This window comes from Perognathus longimembris, chromosome 17, assembly GCF_023159225.1.
Source record: "Perognathus longimembris pacificus isolate PPM17 chromosome 17, ASM2315922v1, whole genome shotgun sequence".
Classification (NCBI taxonomy): Eukaryota; Metazoa; Chordata; class Mammalia; order Rodentia; family Heteromyidae; genus Perognathus; species Perognathus longimembris.
In genome coordinates, this window is record NC_063177.1 from 19307948 (window position 1) to 19333928 (window position 25981).

Sequence of the window (25981 nt, forward strand, 5' to 3'; positions counted from 1 at the left end):
AATGGAGGCAAACACCTGGTATAACAAGGTGCTCTGCCCTCCCTTCTTTCCCTGAAGTAATTTGTGAGGCTCTTCTCCAAGTGTCCCTTTACTGGGAGGATGCCACAAGTCAGCTCTGCACAGAAGGCCATAAAACTTGGAGGCATGGTCAGCTAGTTTGAAAGGATTGTATGCCTGTGGAAGTGACGCAACTAGCTAAGTTTCTCAATGGGGCATTTGTAGTAGCCTGGCACTTCATTGGTTTCCTTGTTAACACTGCCACTGAGGCTTTGCATGAATTTTTTTTTAAAAGCAACAGTCCTTGTACTTTGTTTTCTTAGTCCTTGTATATTGTTTTTCCTTTATGGCATTAGCTGTGTTTGAGTGAGTGGCTGGGATGATGGAGAATAAGGGATTGAGAGATTCAGGCACTCATGAGCTTTCTGCTTTGATCTCTCAGTGTCTTTCAGTTATGGCCATCTTCTTTACCATGGAAACATGGATATACTTTAAGATAAAAGCTGATCCCCACACAGGTGTCCAGAGGAACCTTACTGTTTCTACCATTCAAATTTTACTGAATTTCATTCCCTCAAAGTATACACTGTTAAATTTGGATATATCAATACTCTGTGTGTGTGTGTGTGTGTGTGTGTGTGTGTGTGTGTGTGTGTGTGTGTGTGTTCATGTGTTCGTTCATGTGTTCTTTTGTTTTTGCCAGTCCTGGGCCTTGAACTCAGGGCCTGGGCACTGCCCCTGAGCCTCTGTATGTTCAAGGCTAGTGCTCTACCATTTGAGCTACAGCACTACTTCTGGCTTTTTCTATTTATGTGCTAGGCAAGCACTCTACTACTGAGCCACCTTCCCAGCCCACCAATACAGTTTTTCAATTTAATTATTTAAAAAAATAGCACACACACCTGTAATCCTAGTATTCTGGAGACTGAGGCAGGAAGACCGTAAATTCAAAGCCAGCATGGACTATGTAGTAAAAGCCTTATCTGAAAAAAAATCTTAAAGTTAAGTCTTAACTAGGAACTTTTAGCTTTTGCAAGACATAGCTGATTTCATCTTATAAAAGCCTGCTTGTTTGTGTATTGTGTGTGCTTATACCAGGACTTGAACTTGGGACCTCACACTCTTTTTTTGCTCTATCACATGAGCCCACATCACTACTACCAGCTTTTCCTGGTTAATTGGAGATGGAGTCTTGCAGATTTGTCTGACCAAGCTGACTTCAAACTATAATATGATCCTCAGTCTTAGCATCCTAAGTATCTAGGATTATAGACTGGAGCTACCATTCTTTACTTTCTAAAGGACTTGGTGATTCTTTTATAGATCATGGTGGCTGGCCGGGACTTCAGGCTGACGCATAATTGTGGTCCTGTCCTGATCACTTTCCTCCCCATTTTAGCTAGTACCAATAATATTTTCTGAGCTAGCTGAAGGCAGCAGGGCCTGTCTGAAAGAGAGTAGACCTGCTCTAAACATACATTGTCGCTTGCTGCTTGTCTTCACAGTGCCACTAAAACTGCTGGACTTTAATTTTGTACTGACCTCAAATGGAGGGATTAGAAATGTGAACTGCGAAATTAAAAATCATAATTGCTCAGTGATACGATTTGCTTGATGAATACCTCTTTTCCCCATCAAAAGTGAGTTGAAGCCAGGTGCCGGTGGGTCGTGCCTGTAATCCTAGCCACTCAGGATGCTGAGATCTGAGGATCACAGTTCAAAGCCAGCTCAGGCAGGAAAGTCCTTGAGACTCTTATCTCCAAATAACCACCAGAAAACCGGAATTGGCTCTGTGGCTTAAAGTGGTAGAGCACTAGCCTTGAGCTGAAGAGCTCAGGAACAGCACCCAGGCCCAGAGTTCAGTCCCCATGAACAACAAAAACAAAAATATGTTTCATCCATTTGCTGTCCAGGGCTGGCTTTGAACCATGATCCTCAGATCTCAGCCTCCTGAGTAGCTAGGAATACAGGTGTGAGCCACTAGCACCTGACTATTTGCTTAATTTTGTTCTAAGATATACACTAATACTTAGGTAAGTGAGATTTTCATCTCAGGCTGCCATTGGCTCAAGTTTTATACAGTGTCCCTTGAGTGAATAGACTGTTACAATACATACATCAGTAATATCAGGTATTTAACAATAACAACAATAGGTCTACAGCTCCATGCTATTTTTTATCTATATGTTGTAAAACAAAAAATAGGTCTCTGAAATAAAAGATAAGGCAATCTGTGTTTCACAACTCCCTCTACCATTCTCTCCTCCCTTTGTTCTCTTGTTCCCCTCCCACTTCCCCCAGTTCTATATTGAAAAACTGCTTGCAGTGGATGGATAATTAACAGTGCTTTAGAGCACCAGGTCCCACTGGCAGCCACTAAATCTGAAGTAAATGTTAATGTTGTTCAGCAAGAGATGAGTAAGGTTAGATTCAGATCAGCCTCACTGGTAGAGGACTTAAAATAGATCCTCTTAATTAGAGAGCCTAGAACCATGATAACTACCATCATCATCTTGCAGAGGTGAGCTGTAGCCTCATTAGTGAATGAAAGAAGCACGCTAAATTAAAATGGGACTCCTTCTGGGTTGGGATCATCTGATATATAGGGCTTTAAATCTTTGACAGAGAAATCTGTCAGTGAGTCATTACAGTGACCAGTAGGGTGAGTGTTTGTAGTTTCTTCCATATGACTCCAAAAAATAGTTTAATCTAGATACACATCTACAGATGGGCCATTTGCATTTTTATGGGAGTCTAGCTTTGTTGGAGTCATGATGCAGAGATGGGATTGAGGAAGCTTTAGTTTTAGAAAATAAATGTCTTTGGCCAGCATTCTAATTGGTTTATGTATAGATGTTATTATTAGTTTGTATGCCTTCTCTAGCCCTACAGAAAGCAACACCAAACACAGAGAGGCATATCTTTCAATTGTACATACAATCTCTGGAGATTTAGAGCTTCATTATTATGAACTATTTTATACCTAACAGAATGTCATTAAGATCAGGTAGTGGTTAAAATAACAGCAAGTTGGAAAGCAATGAACAGTCCTTTTCTAGCCAGGAATTGCAAATCAAAGCTTTTTAACAAATGATCTGAACCTTAACCACAACAGAGCTCTATTTTCACCAGTCATTTTCTTTTCTCCCTATAGAGAGAATGCCTGTCTCTGCACTGCAAGCTATGTTCTTTCAAAGCCAGAAAATAATGTAAAGGTTTTTGTCTTAGCTGGGTATCAGTAGCTCATGACTATACTAAGCTACTCATGATACTGAGAATTTCAGTTCAAAGCCAGCCTGGCCAGACACAACCTTGAGACTGAACTGCAAAAATCCTGAAGTGGATGCACAGCTCAAGTAATAGAGTGCCATCAGTAAGCAAAAAGGTTCTCATTTTGTTGGCCAAAGAGTTACTGGGGCTGGGTCTCATGTCTGTAATCCCAGCTACTCAGGTGGCTGAGATCTGAGGACTGAGGTTCAAAGCCAACCCAGACAGGAAAGTTTGTGAGACTCTAAACTCCAATCCATCACCAAAAAGCTGGAAGTGGTAGAGCACTAACCTTAGGCAAAAAAGTTCAGGAAGGGTATGCAGGCCCTGAGCTCAAGCCCAGGACCAGCACCCCCCCCCCCAAAAAAAAAAGGCTACCAGAATTTTCAGACAAACAGCTTTTATATAGTGGACAGCCATTCCAGGCTTACCTTCATAGGGCAAGGTGCTCTGAAGATAGCTAAGGGTTGAAGCACTATTGTGCTGTGAATGAATATAAACATCCACTGCAGGAAAAATGCTTCCACTCCTAGAACTTCCCTTTATCAGGTCAATAACAAAATGCAGAAATAAGCCCACTTCTGAAACTTCATCCTGAACCCCTTGAGTTAGTTGCTAAAAGCTGAATAACCATTTGTTGAGTAGCTCTTTAACAGAAAGAATAGGGAAAAGCTTATATCACCTTAGATACCAAATAACCCATCTGAGACTGTATATATGGTAAGAATCAGTTTGTAGTTAATTGTAGTGGTCTCATTGCTGGTTTGTTGGTTTTTTTCACTTTAGAGTGTGATCCCTGAAAGCAAAGACCACATCTGATATCCCAGCATTTAAGACCATATTATCTAGCCTAAAATAAGTGTCCAATAAATGGACACTGATTGGATGAATGATTCTACCTGAGACTATTCTTGAAGGTTAGATGATCACTTACTTATTTTGTGTTTATCCTTCAGTGTGCTACCTAGGACATTGGTTAATAAGCAGTAGGAATCCAGTAAATATTGCCTGATCTAGAAGGAAATATTTGGCCTTAAGATTAAGAAAGTGGTCTGGGAATATGGCCTAGTGGTAGAGTGATTGTGAAGCCCTGGGTTCCAACACACACACACACACACACGCGCGCGCGCGCGCGCGCGCTGTGGCTCAAGTGGTAGAGTGCTAGCCTTGAACAAAAAGAAGCCAGGGGCAATGCTCAGGCCCTGCGTTCAAGCCCTAGGACTGGCAAAAAAAAAAAAAGGTTAAGGAAAGCACATTGTTGGTATTCCTCAAAGAGGACTACTAAAGGTTTGTTATACAGCTTGGTTTCAGGATTTGAGTTTCAGTTAGGCTACATACTGGCTGTCTATGGCTTTAGATGAGTCAGTTTCCTCACCTCTGTGATGGAAGTAAGAATTAATTATCTCAGTGTTAGTAAGTGAAGATCAAACAGGAGCATCTGCTAAAATACTGTGAACTGTAATACACTACATATAAGATGAAGTTATCACTCTGTTATTTCTAGGTGTTGGTGATTAGGAAGCACATTGATGTCTTTAACAGGCAGCACTGGCTCATTATAGTTATTGCATGGTTTTCACTGCTGAGCAGTTAGAACTCTGATAGAATAAGCTCAGCATTTCCTGACTTGTGTCAGTGATTTATTGTCTTTATTGCTATATAGAGATGAGAGGGAGGTAAGGCAGAACCTTATTTTTAAAGACTTTGCATATGTCTCAGAGTTAGCCATTTAGCTGGTGGGAGTACTATTCTTAGAAGGAGCTTTGTTTGTTTTATTTTGCTGTTCTGTTTTGTTTTCTTGTTTTCCTGTGCTGTGAGTCTAAGAGGCTTTGAGATGGATAGCTGAGGTGAGTTCCTCAGAGTAAGTGCTTGAGCACCCCTAGGCTGCCAAATCTTTTTTCTCCAGGAATCCTTTCCCTGTCAGCTGTATTTCAGATAGAGAGCAAATAGTTTCTTTGGGAACCATGAGACTCTTGCCTCCAAAGAGCCAGAAGTAGAGCTGTGGCTCAAGTAGTAGAATGCTAGCCTTGGGCAGGAAAAGCTCAGGGACAACACCTAAGCCCTGAGTTCAAGCCACAGGACTGGAAAGGGGGGGAGGGGTGGAATTGGATAGATCTGACAGAAAACATGATGGGGTTGGGGGCTGGGAAGCTTTTTGATGGGTAATGCCTATGTTCTGGTGGTGATCATTTTCTAGAAATGTAGTCATTCCTTCCCTATCCATCATTATATATTAATGCCTTCTTTCATATATCACCTTTTCAAAATTGTTAATTCAAGATACTTGTTGAGCATTTTAATACAAGTTTTAAGCATTTTTTTAGTTTTAAGCATTTTTAACCCTGTGTTTAAAAAAAGAGAGAAACAAGACTTTGTTTATACTTACATATTTTTTCACTAATTTGTGACTTAAACATGATCACTAAAACAAGTTTTTATCCACTTATATGACTTTACCTCTTCTTTTCTTTTTCTTTTTTTCTTTTTTTCTTTTTTTTTTTTTTGCCAGCCCTGGGCCTTGGACTCAGGGCCTAAGCACCATCCCTGGTTTCTTCTTGCTCAAGGCTAGCACTCTGCCACCTGAGCCACAGCACCCCTTCTGGCCATTTTCCATATATGTGGTGCTGGGGAATCGAACCGAGAGCTTCATGTGTAGGAGGCAAGTACTCTTGCCACTAGGCCATATTCCCAGCCCTGACTTTACCTCTTGTTAGAGGATTATACTCACTTCCTAGAAGCCTAATCTTTTGGTATTTCTGTTGTTTAAAGTTTTGTTGAGTACCTACTACATGGATAGGCATTATATAATGAGTGTGAGATAACAGATGAATGAAGTATAGAGAAGAGGATTCAGGTGCAGTAAGAGTTTGAGTGGCACAGAAATGCTGTGAGTAACCATAGCACTTTCATAGAGAAAGCCTGGAGATAATCCTGATGTGAGACATGAGACAACTCCTCAAGAGATAAGGAACTTTCCAAGTGAAAGTTGGAGGGCTGGGAATGTGGCTTAGCAGCAGAATGCTTGCCTAGCATACATGAAGTTCTGGGTTTGATTCCTCAGCACCACATAAACAGAAAAAGCTGAAAGTGATGCTGTGGCTCAAGAGGTAGAATGCTAGCCTTGAGAAAAAAAAGAAGAAGCAGCAGCAGCTCAGGGACAATGCCCAACCCCTGAGTCCCAAGCCCCAGGACTAGCAAAAAAAAGAGGGGGGGGGGAGACCTGCATGATTATAGATTGTGGCACTGGAATGAGTGGAGACACAGAGGTGGGTATGGTCAGTAAAAGGAGTCAGAAGACTGATGGAGCTTAAACAGAGACAGGGTCCTGATTACAAGGCTGCAATATTGAGTAAGGAGCTTGAAATTTATCTTATAATGGATGGGGAAAAGTGCCACTGAGGGGTTTTTTAAGCAGGAGAGTAATATGATCAGATTAGGGGGAGGAGCTGAAACGGTCTTGTTATAGTACAAGCTAGCCTGAAACTTTCCTTGAGATCCTCCTACTTATTATGCCTCCTCCATGGCTGGGGTGGCAGGTGAACACCATTATGTGCAGCTTTTGTTGTTGTCGAAATGGGATTTTTTTTTTTTGTTGTTCTACCACTTAGCACTTGAGCCACAGTGCCACCTCTGGCTTTTTCTGTTTATGTGGCACCGAGGAATTGAACCCAGGGCTTCATGCATGCTAGGCAAGCACTCTACCACTAAGCCACATTCCTAGCCACTGAAATGGGATCTTAACTGAGACCCTCCCATCTCCACCTCCTGAATGGCTATATATATATTAGATGATTCTGCCAACAATATTAGGGATAAATTAAAGGAAGAATGAAGAGTGGTCTAGAGATTGTTTGCATTTTGGTGAGAAATCTAAGCCCATACTTCCTTGCTTTCCATGCAGTGTAAGGGTATCTTGGTACAGTGCTAATGGGCAGGTGAAAAGAAATGATGAAAAACAGAATCAGAAATGACAGACTTCAGGGTTAATTTTAATATGGTAGCTGTTGAAGCACAGAGTCTATAGGCCTTTGAAAATAACTTGTATGCATTTTATTAGTATGCAACCTGTTACAGAAATACATTGGAGAAAACTCAGGAAGTTTTTACAGGTAACATTCACCTGTGGTCCTCTAGGGCTCAGATACTTGTCCCAGCAGGCCACTGTATCTCCAGTTTTCTGCTTCCTGGTGAGCATCCTCTTGAGATTCCATTAAGGAAACAGAAGAAGGGAAGCAAAAAAACTGTGAAGATTTGGTGAGCATTTGATGTATGCTCAAGGGTCTAGGGAAGCATGGCAGAGCAAGAAAAAGAAAACTTTGCCAGACTGAGTACAGTTTTAGGTAAATAGTAAAATAACATGTCCTTAAATCCTAGGACTTAAAAGCTAGTCCTATTTTAAAATCAGTGTATGGGGAGTTACATAAGATTCCTGCACTTCCCCTCTTACTGTTCGAAGTACTGACTCCCCCTTCAAGAACTTAAGCATAACTTTGCATTATATTATTTGTACATTCAGTACATTATTTGTTTGCAGACTTTGATGTTCAACAGAATCGCCTTAAGGGTTTGCTTATTAAGCAAAAATTGTTATGCCCAAGTTCTAGAGTTTCTGGGTCAGTTGATCTGGCATGGCCTCAATTTGCATTTCTAATAAACTCGCAGGTGTTTCTACTACATAAACTGAGGATACTTTGAAAACAAAGTGTCCGTTGTACAGGCAATGTAATTATAACCCTCTGAGGATTTAATAAAGTAATAAAGTCTCATGTAGCACTTGATATAACCTTAGTGGAAATCATGACCTGGAGGATTTGTAAGGCCCAGCCCTCTACACCTCTGGTTTTGATTCAGTCTTTACTTCCTAAGTGACTACTGTGTACACAACTTCTGTATTGCAAAGATACAAAGAGGGAAGCAACACAATATTGTCTTGGTCCTTTGAATGAAAAAAAGATAATAACTGTCATGCAAAGGCAAAATAAAGTACCAAAGGAGAACTAAACAGAACTAAATCTAACAACTTACACAGAAGAAAGTTATCATCTTTTGCTATATAACAAGTTACCCCAAAACTCAGTGTCTTGAAACAAGATAGTAGTTATTATCTGTCACAGTTCTGGGGATTAGCTGGGCTCACCTGAGTAATTTTTTGTTCCACATGTTGGACTACAGTTATTTGGAGGCTGGACTGAGCTGGGTATGTCCAGGATGTCTGACTCACTCATCACAGAAAGTGGTGCTACCACTTGGCTTGCCAGTTCAGCTGAAGTTGTTCATTGGAGCCCCTCAAGTCTCCATGTGGCTTCTTACGGCATGATAGCAGGGCCCTGAGATGGAACATTCCAATTATATAAAAATGGAATCTACAGTTCTCTTAAGGCTTGGGCTGAGAAGTTGCAACATACCACATCCGCTGCATTCTTTTGGTCAAAACAAGTCACAAGACGAGCCCAATTTAAGAGGAGGAGAATGAACTACCTGTGAATAGGAAATGGAACAGACTTTGCAAACATTTTGAACGTACCACAAGCCAAATGGAGCAAACCTAGAGAAAGAGTAGAAGTTTTTTTTGTTTGTTTTGTTTTGTTGCCAGTCCTGGGGCTTGGACTCAGCCTGAGAACTGTCTCTGGCTTCTTTCTGCTCAAGGCTAGCACTCTACCACTTGAGCCACAGCACCACTTCTGGCTTTTTCTGTTTATGTGGTGCTGAGGAATCAAACCCAGGGCTTCAAGCATGCTAGGCAAGCACTCTACCACTAAGCCACATTCCCAGCCCCAAGAGTAGAGTTTTGACAGGCATAGTTCTTCTGGAGAAAGGGTATTCCAAAGAAAGAATTAATGAGTCTTTTATTTAACTAGGGGGAAGGCATCTGAAGGAGGCCTAAGAATATGGATAAGACTGTGATAGGGCTTCCAACAGTATGGAAGATCTCTTGGTGATTCTATTGGCATGGTACAGAATGTGAGCATGACTCTTCAGCCTCCAAACTAGTGGGATTTTGTAGTTGTTTTGTGGGGTTTTTTGTTGTTGCCCATTCTGGAGCCTGAATTCAGGACCTAGGCACTGTCTCTTGAGCCTTTTGCTCAAGGTTAGCACTCTACCACTTGAGCCCCAGCTCCACTTGCAACTTTTTCCCCCCCCCCCAGTCCTGGGCTTGAACCTGGGTCCCTGATCTTCTTTTGCTCAGGCTAGCACTCTATGACTTGGCCACAGCACCGCCACTTCCAGCTTTTTCTGAGTAGTTTATTGGAGATAAGAATCTCATAGAGTTTCCTTCCTGGGCTGGTTTCAAACTGTGATCCTCAAATCTCGGCCTCCTGAGTAGCTAGGATTACAGGAGTGAGCCACCAGCACCTGGTTTTTTGTTGTTGTTGTTGTTGTTTTTTTAAGTAGTTAAGATAGGACTCTCATAGACTTTCCTGCCCTAACTGGCTTTGAACTATACTCAGATCTCAGGCTCATGCATAGTTAGGATTATAGGTGCAAATCACCAACACCCGACTCCAAACAAAGTCTTTATGCCTTTTCCTATAAGCGCAGTTATAGATTTGGCTTCCCTTGCTGAATTGTGAGAATGAATGCTCGTTCCTTAGGAGATTTTAATTGTTGCTGAGTAACCTTTTTTAAAGTGATTGTTTTATTATCTTCTTTTTTAGGTAGAGTCTTGCTTTGTAACCCAGTCTGGCTTCAAACTCAGGATACTCCTGCCTCAGCCTCCCAAGTACTGGGATTAACCCACTGCTACCACGCCCTGAGTAGGCATTTTGAAGGATGACAGAACTCTAGCAATGCTGCAATAGTTTCTAGCAACTAAAATAGGTTAGGGACATGCAGCTTATGCCAGACTTACCTAAACCCCAGACTTTTTCCTGCTTCATCCAAGGGTAGTTACTTAGTCTTGCCCTTGTCTTTTCCCCACAGTAACCCTCCACTGAGTGAAGAGATGTTGCCTCCTGGGGAGTGGATGTGTCACCGGTGCACTGTTCGCCGAAAGGTAATAATGCTTCTTTCTGAAGGCTTTGCTCAGGATGCTAGATCTTGAGTACTAATATTCTAGAGCTAAGATGGCCTGGGCCTGAGGCATTTTTATCCCTTTGTCTTTTCCAGCCCTGGAATCACCCTACTCTCCCAATGGTGACTTTGGAATCCAGTAGGGCCTAAAAATCCAAACATGGGCTGCTGAAGAGGGCAGAAGAGGTGTGTTCATTTACCGAGCCATGTTTAGTCACTAGTGACAGGAGTAGTCTGATCTTACTGACCTTGTAGTAAATGGTCTGACTGTGGCGGCATTATTCATGGCTCGAAAGAACGATTTTTTTTTCCTCACCCAGAAGTAAATAAGTCACTGGTCTCCAGAGGTTTGACCAGTTGTATTAGTGGATAGAATTTTTAATCCATTTGTACCCCAGCTGGCTAATCTCTTTAGCTCCTTTTCCTTTAGCTTTGATAAATTCAGTACTGGCTGAATTATAAACATGGTTCATTATTTTCTACTCCGAAATTTTTTGTGGGGAGCCAGAACTAAATTCTCTTATCAAAAAAGGAAGTAAGTATGTTTCCACCCAGGTTATGTTTCCCAACTTTCAAATTATAAGCTAAGGAATCGAATTGTCCATGAATTATAAAACTATACCTTGCTACACACAAATACACTATACACCAGGCAACTTTATTTTGACATCATTGTTTTCCTGGCCCTTGAACATGATGTCACAATGAATGATGACTTCCTTGATTGCAGAAACAGGATGAGGAGATGACTCAGAGATTGTGGTTTAGTGTGTTTAACAGTTTGAGGCCTTTAAAAAGAAGGTAAACAGGCTGGGAATGTGGCTTAGAGGTGGAGTGCTTGTCTAGCATGCAGGAAGCCCTGGGTTCGATTCCTTAGCAACACATAAACAGAAAAGGCTGGAAGTAGTGCTGTGGCTCAAGAGTGCTAGCCTTGAGCAAAAAGAAGCCAGGGACAGTGCTTAGGCCCTGAGTCCAAGCCCCAGAACTGGCGGCAAAAAAAAAAAAAGGTAAACAATTTGGCAGACATTTTTCCAATATGGGTCTAAGAGTTCCCATTAAAAAGCAAGCCAGAGCCAAGTCAACCACCTAACCACAGCTGTAGTTCAATTTCCCCTAAAGTCCATAAACTAGGCTACTCTCTAGCCTATGTATTGTCTAAGATCTTTTCCTATGCCTCCCCAGTTTGATTAGAGTAGGTAGGACCAGACCTGCCATCCAAGCAGCCTTTTAGAAACTGGTCATATAAAGAAACTGGGCCTGAAAGGGTTAGGAGCAGCTGAAGGAAAAGGAGGCTTGAAGAAAGGAATTAACATTATATTAGTATTAGATCTCCATTTTAGAAAAGAAGAAACCAAGACTGAGAATAGGGAATAACTTTCTCAAAGACTCGAAGAAATTGAAGCAGATTCTATCTCATTCTCAACCTGTTATTTCTTCATCAATTTTGTAGAAACAGCTATGTGCTAAGAATTACAGTTTGCCTTTTATAACAGGATGCTTCTGAAATGCTACTTTCACATGGATCTCTTTGCCAACTGGTGCCACGCCTGTCTGCCTTTTCCATCTCTACCATACCACTCTTCTTTGGCCTCTTGGAGTTTATACAAAATGATACATCCTCAGGGCCTCATCCACCTCTTATGCTTAGGTCCTATCTGATTTCTAGTGGAAGCTAACTAAAGTTTTACCCCAGCCAAAAGCCGTCCTTTCATATGTCAGACATGCTTCATCTCTACCATATATTCATCAGAGAAAGATTTTACTGGACTCATTTTGTAGGGAAATTTCTGACCCCTCAGCCTGAGTCACCAAAAGCCAAAGAAAATATTGGTAGAACTGGGACGAGATCCCACATCTCCTGACTGGGACCAGTGTTACTAGTGTCTTCCCTTATTCCCTCTATTTGGATTTGTGGAAGACAATTTATGTCTTCCAGTCCTACTGAGTGTACTTCGGCTTTTTCTGTTTCCTACTTTTTAAGAAATGTTACTTTCACAGTTCTAGGTAAAATGGAAACACTAGAAACTACAATTCTTAGACTTGTAATACAGTTGCCTTCCACAGAGGCACCCAACCTCCCTGAAACAAGGAGGTCTGCTGGCCTATTTTACCTTTCATCTTCGCTTTTGTAAACTTATTTTGAGCAAAGTTTTTAAGCCCATCCTGAAGGTCAGGATGCTTCAAGACAAATCTCACTTTGTTATTTCACTGAATTTCTTCTGTGTTCCTTTTTTAACCTTTGCCTATACTATGTAGCCTAGATCTTATATATCATATGAGTTAGGGTTAATGATGTAGAATTTGTATAATTGTTTCTAACTTTACATGTTTTTGGTGATTCCCTACTGTAATAGTTTTCCCAGCTTTAGTTAGTCTTATAGTTGTATCTACTTTAATAGACCAGTGTCCCAATCCCTAGGTAGATGATTCTGGGATATGGGAGAGATTTTTGTGATTTTGGTTATCTAGCAGAACATTGTACACCCATCTCTTTCTGTTTTGTGGTACTTTTCATGATGGGCCCACCTATTCATTTGCACAGAAACGAGAGCAGAAAAAGGAGCTGGGTCATGTTAATGGACTGGTGGACAAATCTGGCAAACGGACTACATCCCCCAGCAGTGACACTGACTTGTTGGACAGATCAGCTAGCAAAACTGAACTCAAGGCCATTGCCCATGCCCGGATCCTGGAAAGGAGAGCCAGCCGGCCTGGCACCCCCACATCCAATGCCAGCACCGAGACCCCCACCTCTGAGCAGAACGACGTTGATGAGGACATCATTGACGTGGATGAGGAGCCAGTAGCAGCAGAGCCGGACTATGTGCAGCCCCAGCTGAGGCGGCCTTTTGAGCTGCTGATTGCTGCCGCCATGGAGCGGAACCCCACACAATTTCAGTTGCCCAATGAACTGACTTGTACCACTGCACTACCAGGTTAGCTACACCATCATCATATCTCCTCTCCCATCCCAGCTTCCCCAGGGGATTCTATTTTCCAGCAAAAGAGCAGTGTTGCCGGCAGAATAACTTGACTGTGTAGCCAGTTTCTTACCTCCCCATTTCTGGTTCTGACTGTAGAGGTCTTTGAAGGTTTTAACTATTGTAATAGGCACTCAATTTTGTTCCACTTTCTTAATCTAACTGCTTTCCTGCCCCTTACCAATATTATCTCTTTTAAAAAAAAAAAAAAAAAAAACAGGCACTACCTTCACAAGGTTCAAAAACTTAAAATATAAGCCAAATGTAGTAGTGCATGCCTATTATCCCACTACTAAGGTACAAGGATTGAAAAGCTCAAGGCCAGCATGGGCTACACAGCAAGACCACTTCATTTTTAAATTAGTAGTACCAGCTGAATACATAAGAATATAGCTCAGTTATAGAGTACTTATCTGGCATGTGATTCACAAGGCCAGGCCATGGATTTTTTTCCACTGGGGAAAAAAAGTAAAATGCAAAGGCTTACAGTGAAAATTTTCTCTTCCACTCCCATGTCTCCCTTTATACCTTTCAAAGATAACAACTGGTTGATTCTTTAAATGGATCCTAGAGTTTTCTGTGCCTGTATAAGCAAATACAAAAATATGCTTGTATTGTCCCTTAAATAACATATTAGATATACTGTTCTACATATACATTTTTTACTTTGCAATATATTCTAGAAATCTTTATTATTCTAGAATTCTCTCAGAGTTTTGTTTTGTTTGGATTCCATAGTAGTCCATTGTACAGGTGTGCCATCATTAATCCGACCAGTTTCCTTATTCCTTTTAATTGACATTGAAGTTGTTGCTGGGTTTTTTTGTTATTGATGTATTACTTCAGCAAATAACTCTGTAAATACATCATTGTATATATTTCTAGATGTATGGGAATATATGTAAGATCAATTCCTAATAGAATTTCTGGGTTAGAGTTCTTATTGGTAGATACCATCAAATTGCCCTTTAAAAAAAAAAAGAAAGTCATGGCTTCTGTTTGGTACATAAAGGTTCTTGAGCTTAGTTTTTCTACCAAGATAGCAAAATTGGAGCTGGGCACTGGTAGCTAATGCCTGAAATCTGGCTACACAGAAGGCTGAGAACTGAGGACTGTGGTTTGAAGCCAGCATGAGCAGAAAAGTCAGCAATAACAGTAGAGTATGTTTTAAATGGTAGAGCATCAGCTGTGAACAATAAAAAGCTGAATAAGACTTCAGGCCCTGGTACCAGGACAGGAGAAAGGAAGAAAGGAAATTGGAAGATTGAAAAGGTACATATGAAATCAAGGCTTTTTTTATTTCTAGTAAAATGTAGTAAAAGCAGTTTTTTCCTCAGCTACCTCCACAGAATAATCCTTGACCCTTTGATTCAGGCATTTATATTTCTTAGATTTCCAGGATTTAATCTAGGTTTCTATTCACTTTATGGTTGTAAAACAACTAATGTTTCTGCCACAAAACAGGTGCTTTGGGCTCCTGGTTATCACTTATGTCAAAGTCTTCTTCCCCTCCTCCCCCCCTTTCTTATTCTTTTTCCTCACTTGCTATCAGCCCTGCAGGCCTCAGAAAGGATCCATCTCTGGGCCATGGCACATATTTTTGCTAAGATCGGTTCCTTTCACTTATGTTATTTCCATATTCCAGGCAAGAAACTGAAGCCAGGGACAGTTCAGCACCACCAATCTCTTTTCTAGGTTCTAGCAAGAGAAGAAGAAAGGAGGAAACCACAGGGAAAAATGTTAAGAAGACACAGCACGAGTTAGATCACAATGGTCTGGTTCCCTTACCGGTCAAAGTCTGCTTCACATGTAACAGGTATTTTCTTCTCTACAAAGGGACTCTTCCATAGTTGGCAAATGATATATTTTCTCTCTTTGGTTACCAGTTCCAAACCATGTGTATTGAATGTGGACAGTGCATATTCTGATAGTATGTGAATACAAAGAGACTGACTAATCGATCCAAACCTTCTGTGTTAACAATTCCTTGAAGAATCACAATGAGCAGAAAAAGCTGAATAAGGGTTCAAATCCCATTAACTGTGTTGACAGACTAGAATAAGAAGAGTTGGACTTGAACTGAAGCATGAGTCCTTAAAGGTAGAAGAATTCTAGCCAGCAATAACATAAGTCCTGAAAAAGGCAAGGTGTTTTTTGGTAACTAAAGATGTCTACAAGTAATAGTACAAGTGTCTGTGATAGCTAGTATACATTGGACTTCCAAAAGCCCCTGGACTACCCTAATTTCATCTTCCCTGAGACATTGGTTTCCTTCAAACAGGATAGGGATCAGCTGCTTGAATTATTGAAGCTGAACTTGTTGCCTTGAGTTTATTGGGACTATATTATAGTCAGAGGTGGGTAGCAGGAGTAAATGGCTATTTAAAAAAATAAAATAAAACATGCCCACTGGCCACAGGTGACTCACACCTGTAATCCTAGCTACTCAGGAGGCTGAGATCTGAGGATCAATGTTTGAAGCCAGCCTGGGCAGGAAAGTCCATGAGATTCTTATCTCCAACTGACCACCAAAAAAAGTCAGAAGTGGAACTGTGCCTCAAGTGGTTAAGTGCTAACCTTGAATAAAAGAAAGCTCAGGGATACTGCCCAGGCCCTAAAATCAAGCCCCAGAACCAACACGATTAAAAACAAAACAAAACCTGTTCCAAAGCCAGGTGCTGATGGCTTGCGCTTGTATTCTGGACCATGCACTTTTTTCTTTTTTTCTTTCTTTCTTTTTTTCTTTTTTGCCAATCATAGGACTTGAACTGGTCACTGGGCACTGTCCCTGAGCTTCTTTTTACTCAAGACTAGCATTCTACCACTTGAGCCAGAGCGCCATTTCCAGCTTGTTCTGTTTATGTGGTACAGTGGAATTGAATCCAAGGCTTCATGCATGCTAGGCAAGCACCCTACCACTAAGCCACATTCCCAGCCCAGGACTGTGCATTTTAAAGCACGCAGAAAATCTGTGAGATGCCATTTCCAAAATAATCAGCAAAAAGCAGAGCTAGGAGGTATGGCTCAAGTATGCTGAGTAACTGAGACCCTCAGATCAGACCCTGATGGGCCCCCCCCCCCCCAAAAAAAAAAATATCCCGCCAGGAGCCAGTAGCTCATGTCTGAAATTCCTGTAATTCTAACCCTAGCTACTCAGGAGCCAGACATAGAGAAGATTGTGGTTTGAGGCCAGCCCAGGTAAAAAGTTGGTGAGACTACCATCTCAAAGAGAAAGGGCTGGGTATGGTGGTACACGCATATTATCTTAGCTGTGGTGGGAAGTATAAATAAGATTGCTATCCAGGGCAAAAAATGAGACCCTGTCTTAAAAATAGCCAGAGCTAAGTGGCTCAAGTGGTACATGATCTGCCCAACAAGTGTAAAACCATGCGTTCAAGCACCAGTGCCACAAAAAAAGAAAATCACAGCAAATACTTTAGGAAACTAAACAATAGTGCATTAAAACTCAGACAAGGGGCTGGGAATGTGGCTTAGTGGTAGAGTGTAGAGTGCTTGCCTAGCATGCATGAAGCCCTGGGTTCAATATCTCAGCACCACATATATAGAAAATGGCCAGAAGTGGCACTGTGGCTCAAGAAAGAGGTAGAGTGCTAGCCTTAGCCTTGAGCAAAAGAAGCCAGGGACAGTCAGTGCTCAGACCCTTTGTTCAAGCTCCGAGAGAGAGAGAGAGAGTGTGGTGGTGGTGGTGGTGGTGGTGTTTTTTAAAGCTTAGCCAAGAGCCGCCACCAGTGGCTCAAGCCTGTAATCCTAGCTACTCTGTAGGCTGAGATCTGAGCTCCAAAACCAGCCATGGCAGAAAGATTCCCAAGACTCCTATCTCCAGTTAACCAGCACAAAGCCAGAAGTAGCGGTAGAATGCCAGCTTTGAGTAAAAAAGCTTAAGCAAGAGTGTTAGTCCCGGGCTGGGGATATGGCCTAGTGGCAAGAGAGCTTGCCTCATATACATGAGGCCCTGGGTTCAATTCCCCAGCACCACATATACAGAAAACAGCCAGAAGTGGTGCTGTGGCTCAAGTGGCAGAGTGCTAGCCTTGAGCAAAAGGAAGCCAGGGACAGTGCTCAGGCCATGAGTCCAAGGCCCAGGACTGGCCAAAAAAAAAAAAAAGAGTGTTAGTCCCTGAGTTCAGGTTCTAGTGCTGGCACCCAAAAATTTAAAAAAAAAATTTTTTTTAGTCAAGACAAACTGTGGATCCAGTACATGTGAGGGACCTCAAGAAGAATATTGTGATTACAAATTGTATTTACAGCCAAGCACCAGAGGCTCACACCTGTAATTCTAGTTAAGATATGATGAGGATCCAGCCTGGGCAGGAAAGTTTTGAGATATTAATCTCCAAAAGGCCAGAAGTAGAGCTGTGGCTCAAGTGATAGAGCACTAGCCTCTATTAAAAAGGCTCAGAGACAGTACACAGGTGCTGAGTTCAAGCCCCGGGACCAGCACACACACTATTCAGCATTTTGCGTAAGCCCCCTCCTATGTGACTACGTTGTATGTGAATACATTGCAAAATCATTTTTCTACATACCTCTCCAGTTGTTGGTTCTACCAAGCAGTAGTAGTTAAAGGTTGCTAGTGGGTTTTTTAATGAGGTGGTTGCTCTCTTAAGGAGTAGAAAGATCGGAGTAGAGTTGGCTGTCCTGTTCCAGTAACTATTGCGCATTGATCACTCTTGTTCTGACAGCCACTTTAAGCATACTCTAAATGACATCCCCACAAGACACATTCCTCTTTAAAGTGAAAGTAGGGGTTGGGAATGTGGCATGGCAAAAGTGGTTGCCTAGTGTGCATGAAGCCCTGGGTTCTATTCCTCAGTACTACATAAGCAGAAAAGGCCAAAGTGGCGCTGTGGCTCAAGTTCCAGACTGCTAGCCTTGACCTGAAGAGTTCAGGAACAGGCACAGAGTTTAAGCCCCACAACCGCCCCTCCCCCCCCCAAAAAAAGTGAAAGTAATAGCTTAATGATAGCTCCCTAATTCATCTATTTTAGTGATCAGGAATGTAACTAAATCATTGAGAGAAGAGGATGTGGAAGAATATTGTTAAGATTAAGGGGGGGAGGGGGCCTGGGAATGTGGCTTAGTGGTAGAGTGCTTGCCGTGAGCAAAAAGAATCCAGGGACAGTGCTCAGATGCTGAGTTCAAGCCCCAGGACTGACTTTAAAAAAAAAAAAAAAAGATTAAGCAGGGGTTACTATTCTACAGCACAAGCCTGTTGCTATATCTTGCCACAAAAATTACACACACACAGAGCAGGTTATATATTTATGTGGGGGAGGGAAGGAAAGTCTGTAAGACTCTATCCCCAATTAACCACCAGAAAACTAGAAGTGGAGCTGTGACTCAAGTGGTAGAGCACTATCCTTGAATAAAAAAGCTCAGGGATAGTGCTCAGGCCGAGTTCAAGCCTCATCACCGACAAAAATATAAATAAGTGTGTGTGTGTTTGATTTTGTTTTGTTTTCACACAGGAGTTGCCGAGTGGCCCCTCTCATCCAGTGTGACTATTGCCCGCTCCTGTTTCACATGGACTGCCTCGAGCCACCGCTTACTGCCATGCCCCTGGGCAGATGGATGTGTCCAAATCACATTGAACATGTGGTGGTAAGCATAGCGGCATCCAGTCAGTCCTCTAGAGACACAGCTGAGGTATGGATAGACTGATTACATTGAAGCATATTAAGGTCAGCTTTATGCCAGAGTTCACTCGGATCTCCTAAGTACTAGTTTTATGCAGACCATTCTACTCAGTTCTCTTTTGACATGCCTCAGCTGTGCATTTTGCCTTTTCCTACATTACCTTGTTTACACACACAGATTTAACCCACTAGTGCTTAGTTGTTTGAATTGTTACAGCCCTAATGAGATTCAGTCCAACTTTAAGGAAATAAATAGTTGGCTATCTGGAATACACATGTCCTAGGCAGCAAGTTAGGTTCTTCACATCTATCCTTTTTTCTTTTTTTCATCTTGTCAGTACTAGAAATTAAATCCAGAGCCCTAGAATTCCTGTCTATGCAAGCACTCTACTACTTAAGCCACTTCCCTAGCTCTTTGATTGTTAATTTATTTCTGGAGATATAATCTTATAAACTTTGTCCCAAATAGCTGGATTACAGACATGTACCACCACACCTGATTTTTCCTTTCTTTCACTTTGTTCAATTCTTTATAGCTATGTATAATTGGTGTTGAATAAGTCGTTGAATGAATGATTGAACAAATGAACAAATAAGCTAGTGTGGCCCACACCTTGAGGGAAAAACCCAAGGGAGAAGAGCAAGAGACCCTAAGTTCAAACTGCAGCACCAGCACACACACACCTTCCCCCACCAAAAAAAAGGAGAAAGAAAATGGAGCTGTGGTTCAAAGAAGTAGAATACTAGCCTTGAGTGAAAAGCACAGGGACAGCACGCAGGTCCTGAGTTCAAACCCCATTACTGACCAAAAAAATATACAACTAAAAATAAGAAAGTACCAGAGTAGCCCCTTTGAACCAAAGTGGGGGATCAGATAATCAAGAAAGTGGCTAAGATTTCCTTTGTCTCTTTGCTTTCTGTAAGCCACTCTTCTAAGAGTTCTCCTTCCATGTAGGAAGATGTGGGTTCCTAAAGTGCCTTGGTGCCCTGGAGGCAGGAATCAGGCAGGACACACAGGATTCTAACCCAACTAGAAGCACAGCTCCTATGTAGGACATAGTTTGAGGCCTATGAGAAAGTCCTTTTCTGGGAAGAGAGTCTGGGTCTCTGGAAGACCAAGGCCTGTATCTCCTCTAAAATATGTAGTGCTGAGAGGTCATCTGACAGGACTCTGATATGAAGTAGAAGATATTATCAGGCAGAATTCTGAATGGCACTTAAGCGAATTCCCTATTTGATATCTTCTTTAAGCCTCACTAGGAAACATGAGTATACCAGGTGGGCACTGGGCCCATAATCCTCACTATCCCTGAGACTCTTAGCTCCAATATTCTAACTTAACTGGACTGGGCAGGGCTAAGGGGAGAGTATCATCTATGTTCCTTTGCCCCTTGCAAAGAATGTTGACATCCTGTCTCTCACTAAAGAAATTCCCTCATATATTTTAGAGCTTCTGGGTTTTTTAAACCCAGAGCATGGAGTTAGCTGAAGGGGGCACCTAACTACATGATTGTTTCTACTTTGCATCTAGCTGAACCAGAAGAATATGACTCTGAGCAATCGGTGCCAGGTGTTTGATCGTTTCCAGGACACCATTTCGCAGCATGTTGTCAAAGTGGACTTCCTGAAACGAATCCACAAGAAGCATCCTCCTAACCGTCGTGTGCTCCAGTCGGTCAAAAGAAGAAGCTTGAAGGTGAGTCATAACCCAGTGCAAGCAAGATGGAGGTCTCTAGTTGCCTTCATGAAATAGAAAGTAATTGACCCCGTTTTACATATAAGAAGGCAGAAGCCCCAGAAAGTTATTCTTGGTGTCTCAGAAAGTAATGAATATAATCTTATGTTTGAGACTAGTGGTTAGGGGTATGTGGACCAAGTCCTGGTAGACTGACTTTCATCCTGTCTGTCCTTATTAGATGGCCCTTGTGTCCATGCCATCTGGTAAGGTACAAGTGATCAAACCATGTGAAAAATGAGCTGTTCCCAGCCTGAGGAACTTTTAAGAGAAAAATATCTGAAGGAGACTTCAATTTCCAGGCTGGTATTAATGTATCACCAAGGCTTCAAATTGTACTTGACAGTTGGTAACAGTGTCCACAAAAGTTGAAAGATTTCCTTTATTGAAAAGCATTTGGGAGCTGGATGTAGCTCAGTGGCAAAGTACTTGCCTAGCAGGTACAACACCTCAGTTTCAATACCTAGTAATGCCAAGAAAGACATTTGGTGTTTCTCATAAAGCATTCAATCACTTCTTACAGTTAATCTAGAGGTCAACACTTGATGCTCATTAGTAAATTTGATCTCTTTGGAAAGAAACACAGCAAGCCATATGTGCCTTTGGAAACCAGCAGTTCTCAAATATGGCCACTTGGTGGCATCCACACTTTAAACTCAATAACACCATTCTCATCACCTCCAGTGGGTGTCAGCTAGCAAGATGTTAACTGTTGGAATTTGTTTAACAAACTCTTAACTGGGTAAATATTTATGCTTCAGTGGAAACACAGTATTCTAAAATTAAGATGTTTTCCATAGAAGGGGATAGTAGAGGTGACATCTGCTATACCTCAGTTTCATGGATTTAAAAGTAATCTGAACTAAATCACTGTAATTTGGAAGAGAGCCTAACTAATGAAATAAAGAGGTCAGGAGGCTTGAATGAATCCTATCATTTTATTGCTCTCATTCTTTATAAATATTCCCTTAGCTAGGAATGTGACTTAGTGGTAGAGTACTTGCCTAGTATGCATGAAGCCCTGGGTTCAATTCCTCAGCACCGAATACACAGAAAAAGCCGGAAGTAAGTCTGTGGCTCAAGTAGTAGAGCGCTAGCCTTGAGCACAGAGAGACTCAGGGACAGAGCCCAGACCCTGAGTTCAAGCCCTAGGACTGACAGAAAAATAAATAAATGTTCCCTTAGTTGTTGAAGAAAATCAAGGTCATTGAATTGCCTGAAAGGCATTTTCTTCTTGGACAGTTTAAGAGGGCAATGAGGGCTGTAGTACCATAGGACAATGTCTTCATCTTTGATTATAGGTATACAGGTAAAATCTGCTAAGTACTTGATATTGGCATTAGGGTTTCTTCCCTGCCTTCTTTTTCACTCTTTCCCAGGAGACAGCCTTCAACTAGCTGCTGCTCCATTCTCCTCTTCCCATTGCTAGGTATCTTAGAAAGTCCATGGTACCTACTAGGTGATAACTCCAAACTCCATGTCTCTTCACTTTCTCTTCATACCCAAGTAAATATCCTGCCCAACCCATAGAAATCTCAGTCTCAACCTGACCAGGACCAAAAGTCTTCTACCTCTCTAAATCCACTCTACTTATATTTTCTTATTTCAGTTAGTGACAGTGGTCTCTACCCAGACCCTCGCACCAAAATTCTGAGGCCATTTTCAGCTCATCTTTCCTTCTCCAGAAGGACTTGGTCACAAATCTATTAGTTTACCAGTTATTTTCCAAGCCTTGCTATGTCTTTCATATCTCATGTTGTCCACCTCATCCTTATTTCACCTTTATCTGCTTAGAAGTTCCTTCTCAACTTCCAATTCAATTCAAGTTCCTATTCTACAAACTAAAATATGCAGTCTTCCTATAGTGTGGTGTATATATGTGTGTGTGTGTATACATACATATATATGTGTGTGTGATAAACATACCTCTAGAATGCATTGCATTGTATTATAATGTTTTTGTTCACAACACACAATATCTCTAGATTGTGAGCTCCTTGTGGGCAAGGCTTTAAGTTTTATTTGTCTCTAGGACTTGGAACAGTTCCAGGCACAGGCTCAATAAATGTAGGTTGAATGTATGAATGACTCTTTGCTTATGTGTGGCTCTCTAGTTCTTACATGTTGTGTCAGAGTAAGATTTGTGCAATGAAGATGTCAAATTGTTTCATGAGTCCTGAATGAGTATGTGACAAAAACTAACATTGATTGCTTATATTAATCAGGTGTCATACTGAGCATTTCCATTATGAATGTGACCTCACTTAACTTCTTCTCAGCTACTGCTTACCCATCTCAAAAACTTGACACTGGGGCTGGGGAATATAGCCTAGTGGCAAGAGCACTTGGCTCGTATACATGAGGCCCTGGGTTCAATTCCCCAGCACCACATATACAGAAAACGGCCAGAAGTGGCACTGTGGCTCAAGTGGCAGAGTGCTAGCCTTGAGCAAAAAAAAAGAAGAAGAAGCCAGGTACAGTGCTCAGGCCCTGAGTCCAAGGCCCAGGACTGGCAAAAAAAAAATTGACACTGGACAATAAGAACATAGAATACCATGCAAACATTGTCCACTGTCAGTCTTACATGATTAAGACAAAGCAGGGCTGGGAATATGGCCTAGTGGCAAAAGTGCTTGCCTTGTGTACATGAAGCCCTGGGTTCGATTCCTCAGCACCACATAAACAGAAAAAGCCCGAAGGAGTGCTGTGGCTTAAGTGGTAGAGTGCTAGCCTTAAGCAAAAAGAAGCCAGGGACAGTGCTCAGGCCTTGAGTCCAAGCCCCAGGACTGGCCAAAAAAAAAAAAAAAAGACAAAGCAGAGGTCAGCATACAGCAATTTCTGGGTTCTGCAGGCCTTGGACATCGATGAAGAAATGTGAGGACCATGCCCACTGTTTCTATTGCTGTGCCTTTTCAGACCAGCGTGCTGTGTATCAAAAGAGTCGCAGAACAATTGCAACAAACTAAGTTTCTTTGTCCTCAGTGGCCCCAAGGCACCACAACAGCAGCATACCAAGAAAGAATCACCTGGACTTATTGGTACTATCTCTCTTTTCTTCTATTCTGAACAGGTTCCTGATGCTATAAAATCTCAGTATCGGTTTCCACCTCCTCTCATTGCACCTGCCGCCATTCGGGATGGGGAGCTGATCTGCAATGGGATCCCTGAGGAATCACAGACACACCTTTTGAACTCTGAGCACTTAGCCACCCAAGCAGAGCAGCAAGAGGTGAGTGAAGGCAAAGCTGGGATTCTGAACCCAAACTTCCTGCCATCTCACCAGAGCTCTTATTGGAAGCAGCCTCTGTGTCTGTTATTCCCATCTTCACCCTACTCTCACCCTAACCCCTCGGGAGTTGAGTATTCCACAGAGAACCTCTGGCTCAGATCCCAAAGACAAGTGAGAGAACAACAGTCAACCAGGCTGCTCCTCTCCATTGATCCTCCAGTTCTGCAAGCTGGGCAGATCTATATTGTAGGAAAAGATGAGTAGACCTGGCCAGGTATTGTGGTAATCCCACCACTCAGTAGGCTAAGATAGGAGGATTCGGAGTTTAAGGCCACATAGGCTATATAGAGATACCTCATCCCAAAAGAGAGAAGGGCGGGGAGAGAAGCCAGTAAGGGAGAGCCATAACAAATGCATGAGATAAGTTAGACCCCTAGAAAAGTTAGGTGATAGTGTTGTGCACAAAACAGGTGCTGGGATACCTGCTGAATATTGGTCACAAGGTGAGCCTTATGGCAGAGCCAAAATGGGAATCCCAATCTCTTCTGACCATGGTGTTGCCTGCTGAGTATATCAACAAGTTTTGCTTGGAAAGAGAAATGGAATCCTACCAGGAGTCAAGCCTACCCTTTCTGGTCATTCACGATGGGACCTTGGAAACAGTGCTTGTTTGCTCTGCTGTAGCCATGGCCGCAGTGGCAGGATGGACCAGCGCCTCCCAGGCCTCTCACCTCCTCTCCTCTCCTCTCCTTCCATTGCAGTGGCTCTGTAGTGTTGTTGCGCTCCAGTGCAGCATATTGAAACATTTATCTGCTAAGCAGATGCCTTCGCATTGGGACTCTGAACAGACAGAGAAGGCTGATATTAAGCCTGTTATTATGACTGACAGCTCAATCGCCACCTCCCTGCAAACCGCTGACAAGGCACCTACACCTTCCCACTACCCCTTGTCCTGCCCCTCAGGGATTAGCACCCAGAATTCCCTGAGCTGCTCTCCACCCCACCAGCCCTCAGCCCTAGAGGACATAAGCTGCAGTTCTTGTGCAGAAAAATCCAAGAGATCCCCTTGTGGGACTGCCAACGGGCCAGTGAACATGGAGGTAAAAGCCAATGGCCCACACCTCTACAGCAGCTCCACTGATACCACGGACCCCCGGCGACTTCCAGGCGCTAACACCTCCCTACCAGGCTTCTCACACCGGCAAGGCTGGCCCCGGCCCCTCACACCACCAGCTGCTGGGGGGCTTCAGAACCACACCGTCGGCATTATTGTGAAGACAGAGAATGCCACTGGCCCCAGTTCTTGTCCCCAGAGGAGTTTGGTTTCTGTCCCAAGCCTACCCCCTTCCATTCCCAGCTCTTGTGCCAGCATCGAGAACACCAGCACTTTGCAAAGAAAGACTGTCCAATCACAGATAGGACCTCCGTTGACAGATTCAAGGCCTCTGGGCTCACCCCCAAATGCCACCCGGGTGCTTACTCCCCCCCAAGCAGCAGGAGACAGTATCTTGGCCACAGGAGCCAACCAACGATTCTGCTCACCAGCTCCAACATCAGGTAAGTGCTCCTAGGCCACAGTGATTTGGAATGATTTCATGTGCCTTCTAGTACATGAAAACTCAAAATTCCAAAATACATACTGTGAATACTTTAGATGTCTTCAATCTCTATATTATTTGTCTTCCTGTATTTCTAGAACAGAAGAGAGGCATGTTTTTAACCTGTCCTCGTCTTAAATTTTTGGTTGCTTGGGCTCCAAAAGCTTTATTTTTTTGTTGTTGTTTGTTTTTGCCAGTCCTGGGGTTTGAACTCAGGGCCTGAGCACTGTCCCTGGCTTCTTTTTGCTCAAGGTTAACACTGTCACTTGAGCTACAGCGCCACTTCTAGCTTTTTCTGTTTATGTGGTGCTGAGGAATCCTACCCAGGGCTTCATGCATGCAAGGCAAACACTTCTGCTAAGCCATATTCCCAGCCCCTTTTTGTTTTTTTAAGATGATCTCCGAAGTCATTGTCAGGACTAGAACTACAACCTGGGTTTCCTGACTCTCACCCTCCAAGCCTAGTTTTCTTTCTATCTTCTAGAAGAAGGCAGCATACTCTGGAA

General features: G+C 42.5%; 1 protein-coding gene across 1 annotated transcript in view; it reads left to right on the top strand.

Annotated features, from left to right (window-relative positions):
- Positions 1–25981, top strand: part of Phf12 (PHD finger protein 12) — a 48718-nt gene that overhangs the window by 15979 nt on the left and 6758 nt on the right. Inside the window, 7 exon segments of the mRNA XM_048366807.1 lie at positions 10186–10258; positions 12818–13211; positions 14952–15072; positions 18746–18878; positions 20445–20609; positions 23719–23877; positions 24639–25434. Coding sequence (XP_048222764.1) covers positions 10186–10258; positions 12818–13211; positions 14952–15072; positions 18746–18878; positions 20445–20609; positions 23719–23877; positions 24639–25434 — 1841 coding nt within the window.